The sequence below is a fragment of the Cynoglossus semilaevis genome, chromosome 19 (genome assembly GCF_000523025.1).
Source record: "Cynoglossus semilaevis isolate Cse_v1.0 chromosome 19, Cse_v1.0, whole genome shotgun sequence".
NCBI lineage: Eukaryota > Metazoa > Chordata > Actinopteri > Pleuronectiformes > Cynoglossidae > Cynoglossus > Cynoglossus semilaevis.
In genome coordinates, this window is record NC_024325.1 from 17725678 (window position 1) to 17732125 (window position 6448).

The following is a 6448-nucleotide window of genomic DNA, read 5'->3' on the forward strand; positions in this document are numbered from 1 at the left end:
ACCTCCACTGAGGTCCAGGAAGGGGCTCCGGTGCTGTCCATGCTCCAACCCAGACCGGTGGTCCTGCAGGGCATGCAGGTGCGCAGGGTGCCTTTGGAAATGCCGGAGGTTAGCAGTGTTGGTTGTTAAAAAAAAAACAAAAAAAAAACGACAGGATTATCTGACTCTCAGACAAGTGTCCTTTTTGTTTTCTTACCTTTTTTTTTAACTCGTTTGTAGTTTGATCTGGATCACGAGTCTCTACAAGAGTCGCAGGAAAACACTCTGATGATCGAAGAGAAAAGCAAACCCAAACAGTACTATCGCTTCTGGGTGCTCCCTGGGAAGTGGCTGAGGGTTCGATACGATCGACTGGCTCTGCTGGCCTTGTTGGACAGGTACGTGACCTGAAGGAGACCTCCAGCACCAGCATCACTTCAATACTCAGATGATTATTGATGTCTTTGTGTCATTTATTTGTCCTGATTGACACCTCACGTCATGTGCAGCGTTCGTGGTGTCGTCACAGTTTTACCGTTAAATGATCCGTACTGTTACACACACATAATACTCGTGTATCAGCGTGAACAGTATTTGAAGTATTCCCTTCTCCTCTCTGTGTCCAGGAACCGTCGTGCAGGTGAGAACGTGTTTGCCGTGGTGCTGGCCAGTCTGGTGGCCTTCCTGGGGTTCCTTCTCCTGCTCCAGGGCTTCTTCAGGGACATCTGGGTGTTCCTGTTCTGCCTGGTCATCGCCAGCTGCCAGTACTCTTTACTGAAGGTACGCCGTGTCATCGCTCTGACGGTCAGGGCTGAATTTGGAAAGCAGTGGTTTTAAACTTTCCTCCTTTCTTTTCTTATCGTGAAAAGATTCTGGTTTTTAATGCGGTGGATTAAAAAAAAAAAAAACAGAACAAAACAGAGTTCCATTTCTGTTGAGATCTGAAGTTCAGGGTTTTCATTTGTGACATGTTTACTCATATTTTCATCTTAATTATTGAGGTAAGAAATTTTATCATTTGAATACATGTTTTTCAAGTTTCCTCGAGGACATCAAATCTCAACAGTCTGGTGGAAATAAAAAAGAAATCACCCTTCAGTTCAGTGTTTTTTGCTGTTATTTATCTTCAGCCACTCCTCCTTGTCTTTTTTTGTTTTATGTTGAAATAACATTAAATCATTGCTTTCTTTTTTTCCCCAGAGTGTCCAGCCAGATGCAGCTTCTCCTATGCATGTGAGTTGTCTTCTACCATCAGTGTAGTTTAATAATACTACAATATAATAATAATAATAATGATCTCAAATTTAATTTTCTCTTCTAAATCTATCTTCAAAAACATTTGACTTTACACAAACGTCTGATTATTCGTCGTCTTCTCCTCGTCAAAGGGCCATAACTGGATCATCGTGTACAGTCGACCCGTCTACTTCTGCCTGTGCTGTGTGATGATCTGGATCTTCGACCTCTCCGGTCGCTCTGGAAGTCTGCAGCCTTTCTCCCTCTACGGAGTCACCTTCTTCTCTGCACACTTCCTGCTCTGCGTCAGAGACATGCTCATCGGTGAGTGCGGTTGGTCACATGACACTGGAATGTGTTAGCCAATAAGGATGTTGAAACTGAGTTTGTCTGTATTTCGACTGTTTTCTCACACTTTTTGTGCTCACTCAACACTTCCTGTTTTTTTTCTTTCTCTCCCACAGTCCTCGCCCTGTGTTTCCCCGTCATCTTCCTTTTCGGGCTGCTACCTCAGGTCAATACTTTTGTGATGTGTCTGCTGGAGCAGATCGACATGCATGTTTTTGGTGGAACCGGTGAGCTCCATGATGATACAATCATTTAAAAAAATATTAAAAGCAGTCTTCAAAGTGTGTCTGCTGAAGCTGAACACCCTGATGTGATGTAACTGCTCACGGTGGATGTGTTCTTGTCCTCGTCCTCGTCCTCGTCCTCAGCCACCACCAGCCCCCTCTCTTCACTCTTCAGCCTCATCCGCAGCGTCCTGGTGGCTGCTCTCCTCTACGGATTTTGTCTTGGTGCTATCAACGTAAGGACATGGACGTTCCTCTGCTCCTGAAGCTTCTGACTGTGAACTGTTTGACGCTGTTGACAACAATGTGACTTTTGTTTTCTTTTTTTTCTTCTTTGATTTAGGCACCCTGGGGGGAAGCTCATGTGCCAGTCCTGTTCTCGGTGTTCTGCGGCCTCCTCCTGGCCTTATCCTACCACCTCAGCCGCCAAAGCAGTGATCCCACCATCCTGTGGTCAGTACATCTGGGGTTCTGGGGTTTGATCCGTCTTCACACCCAGACATGTTACTACAGACATGAGACTTGGACGGCGCCGCCAAACGCCAACGACTTTGATGTTATTTTTCTTTAATGTCTTGCGTCAGGTCACTGGTCCGATCTAAATTATTCCCCGAGCTGGAGAACCGCACACCAGAAGAACCCCCTGTGGAGATCAAGGATCCTCTGCCTGAGAAGCTGCACAACTCTGTGGTCAGTATCACATCTCACCACATGGACGAGCCTGTTTGACCGGTGATGTCCCGGCAGACACGACAGTTTATTTATTAACACCAGTAAATAAGAACATTTAGACAATATAGATATATTGATGTATGTTGCATAAAAGATGCACAATGTGACATCATTATCATTGATATATGTGTGATATTTTTCATCACTACTGTTTATTAAATGAGTTTCCTCAAAATCAACCGCAAATTCAACAGTTGTAAAAATGTAGACGTCCTCATGTATGGAACATTTACTGAACAAAACAGAACTTCTGCAGCTACGAAACAATGGTGTCGACTCTTTGTCTTTACAGAAAGAGATTCTTCATTCAGACCTGGTCATGTGCCCCCTAATGGCTGTCATCACCTTTGCCATCAGTGCCAGCACAGTGTTCATCGCTCTGCAGGTGAGTTGGAGTAAACTGTAGTCCTGCAGGTACTGATTAGTTAACCTGAATAACAACTTTTTTTTTTCTTTTTTTTCATCCCCAGCCTGCCCTCAGCTTCGTCTTGTACATCCTGGCTGGAGTTATTGGCTTCATTACGCACTATCTTCTGCCGCAGCTCCGCAAACAGCTCCCGTGGTTTTGCCTGGCTCACCCCGTGCTCCGCTCTAAGGAGTACAGTCAGTTTGAGGTCCGAGGTGAGTCTCTTTTATCGTCCGTCATCTTCACGCTAACACGCACATCAGAGGGAGAGGGACTATTACATGAACGGGAACATGTAGAGAGTGAAAACCTCTGCTGGAGACTCTCTGCGTGGATTAAATGGAAAACAGTAAGATCTCTAATTAAACTGCTTATCACAGGAAAACCAACCAAACCCCAATCATCTCCAGGGGAGCTGTACGGAGTCCAGGAGAATGAATTCACTTTTTTAATATTCACAGCATCGCAGTCGATAAATGAACGTATTTCACTTTAATAACTCCATTAAAACACACTTTTAGGTTTTAGTGGAACGACGTCAAAAAGACATGGCCATTATTTCAATTTTTATATATTTCTTTTTTTGGTTTTTATTATTTTCTTCTTAATTAATTTCACGGCTGAGAAAATGTGTCATTTTTTCCATTTGTAATGTTTTCTTTTTTCTTTTTTTTCTTTTTTTTTCCAGATGCTGCTCAGTTGATGTGGTTTGAGAAGCTGTACGCGTGGCTCCAGTGTGTGGAGAAATATTTCATTTACCCGGCGGTGGTGCTGAACTCCCTGACAACAGAGGCTCGGACCATCGGCCAGAACCACAAGGAGCTGGACATCTAGTAAGGCCTCTCCCTCATTCTGTCTCCGACTCCCCTACAAACCATATTTTACTCTGTTCTCCGTCTCCGCTCGCCTCCCCGGGGGGGGGGGTGTACTGTTAGCTTTGTGGGTTGGAACAGCAGAACATAAAATTAATAGACATGCTGAAACAACCCCAGGTGTATGACTCTCTGCAGGGGTGTGCACAGCGGCAGGCGACGGTGGAAATATCTGTTGTCAGTGGATTTTCTCCTTCTGTTTGTTCAGGGTTTCTGTGCAGCGTTTCACGTAGCTGTGAATATATTTCTCCATATAATCTGCTCACCATTGTTGTCCTTCGTGCTGATCAGTAATAATGTGCAGCTTTAGGAAAATGAAAGAAAAAAAACCCTTGTTGTTCTTTGAACCAGCTGTCAATCAGAACGACAACATTGTTGTCAACATTGTTGTCAACAACTCCCCCGTTTGCAGCAGATCAATTACAGTTCCTCTGCTAAATGCAGTATTGTTTTGTTTTTTATCTTCCCGCACCATTAACTGTATTTTGACAACAAGATTTGTATCCTGTCTCTGCTCCTTCTCCTCCTCCAACCTCCCCCGTGTTTATTTTTTTTTTTTTCTCTTCCCGTACCCAGCAGCCGAGCGCTCTTCATCTCCGTGGCGGGCATGAAGCTGCTGCGTTCCTCCTTCTGTGCACCTTCACAGCAGTACGTCACGCTGTGCTTCACCACGCTCTTCTTCCACTTCGACTACCCGCACTTCTCAGAGACCTTCCTCATCGACTACTACTTCATGTCCATTCTCTTCAACAAGGTCAGCGAGCTGTGAATCTGACCAACAGTTGTTTTACTTCTAGTGTTAAAGCAGTTTCTAATGTCTGCGTCGACTGTGAAAGAAAAGCTGCTGACGTGTGCGTTTCTGACTTGACTTATTTATATTTATTCATGGGACTCTCAGATGTGGGACCTGCTGTACAAACTCCGCTTTGTGTTGACTTACATCGCCCCCTGGCAGATCACCTGGGGATCAGCCTTCCACGCCTTCGCTCAACCCTTTGCGGTGCCACGTATCCTTTGATGTGTTTACAGAAATGTTTCCACCTGTGGTTGTTATATAGAAAAGTTAAGGCAGAAAAATAAGGTTATTTGATGGAGGAGTTTTTCATATGGTTTTATTTGAGTTTTTTTTCTCTTTTACACAATGTGTCGTCGATGAGGTTTATTTTCACTGAGGCGGTTTACTTTTCCATAATTGAAGTTTGAATGGGTTTTACGTGACGCAGGAGAGCGTCGAAAAATTTGGAGCGCTATCATGTCATTTAAATAGTTCACACACACACTTTTTTTTTCAAATAAATAAATAAAAATCACGTAAGTTAAAGCAGTGAAAATTCAACAATTTGATACATTTCTTCTACAAATCTTCAAAATATATATATATTTTTTATCATAACTGTACTTCTTAAATCTTGTGCACACCAAATGAAATCACCCAAAGATTCCAGCTGCTCTGCTTGGCCTTGACTCACACCTCTGCAGACTCTGCCGTGTTGTTCATCCAGGCCGTGTTCTCTGCGATTTTCTCCACGCCTCTCAACCCTGTCCTGGGCAGTGCCGTGTTTGTCACGTCCTACACCAGACCGGTGAAGTTCTGGGAGCGCGACTACAAGTAGGTCAATGGTCGAACGATTAGAGAACATGCGTGTATCGTTTTCATATACATATATACATGGGTGAGTATATGTGTATATATATTTATGTATATATTTATATATGTATATATATATTTATATATGTGTATATATATTTATGTATATATATATTTATATATGTGTATATATTTATATATGTATGTGTGTGAGTGAATATATGTAATCCAATGTCCCCAAATATACATTTTTTTTAATTTAATATATTTTAAAATTTTTTTTTTAATTAATTGTATTTGTATATATTTGCAGCACCAAGCGGGTGGATCATTCCAACACCAGACTTGCCACTCAGTTAGACAGGAACCCTGGTAAGAAAAACAAAGTAATCATTTGATTTATACTTTTATTATTGTTTTTTTTTGTTTTTTTTTACAGCTGTGTTGTTTTTGTCTTCCCACAGGAGCCGACGACAACAACCTGAACTCCATCTTCTACGAACACCTGACACGGTCGCTGCAGCACAGCCTATGTGGAGACCTGCTGCTGGGTCGCTGGGGAAACTACAGCACAGGCGACTGCTTCATCCTGGCCTCGGACTACCTCAACGCTCTGGTGCACATCATCGAGATCGGCAACGGCCTGGTCACCTTTCAGCTGAGGGGTCTGGAGTTTAGAGGTAGGGGGCGCATCAAACTGAAATATGGGTTAGGGTCTCAGAAAAAAAAAATTATATTTCCTCTAGCCTATATGTATATGTATATATATATATATATGTATATGTGTATGTATGTATATATGTATGTATATATGTGTATATATATGTTTATATAGGTGTGTATATGTATTTATGTGTGTATATATATATATTTATATTTATGTATATATGTATGTGTATGTATACATATTTATATATGTATATGTGTATATATATGTGTATAAATATAATGTATATGTATGTATATGTATGTATATATGTATACATATTTATATACATATACGTGTATATGTATATTTGTATATGTATGTGTGTATGTGTATATATAAAGGCATGTGTATATA

General features: G+C 41.8%; 1 protein-coding gene across 1 annotated transcript in view; it reads left to right on the forward strand.

Annotated features, from left to right (window-relative positions):
• Positions 1-6448, forward strand: part of LOC103395788 (pecanex 3) — a 22789-nt gene that overhangs the window by 9854 nt on the left and 6487 nt on the right. Inside the window, exons 10-26 of the mRNA XM_025065881.1 lie at positions 1-108; positions 220-377; positions 606-759; positions 1180-1212; positions 1368-1539; positions 1680-1790; positions 1932-2023; positions 2131-2240; positions 2372-2477; positions 2812-2904; positions 2990-3140; positions 3614-3758; positions 4374-4551; positions 4696-4804; positions 5277-5406; positions 5699-5757; positions 5850-6065. Coding sequence (XP_024921649.1) covers positions 1-108; positions 220-377; positions 606-759; positions 1180-1212; positions 1368-1539; positions 1680-1790; positions 1932-2023; positions 2131-2240; positions 2372-2477; positions 2812-2904; positions 2990-3140; positions 3614-3758; positions 4374-4551; positions 4696-4804; positions 5277-5406; positions 5699-5757; positions 5850-6065 — 2125 coding nt within the window. The remainder of the gene's footprint in view (positions 109-219; positions 378-605; positions 760-1179; positions 1213-1367; positions 1540-1679; positions 1791-1931; positions 2024-2130; positions 2241-2371; positions 2478-2811; positions 2905-2989; positions 3141-3613; positions 3759-4373; positions 4552-4695; positions 4805-5276; positions 5407-5698; positions 5758-5849; positions 6066-6448) is intronic.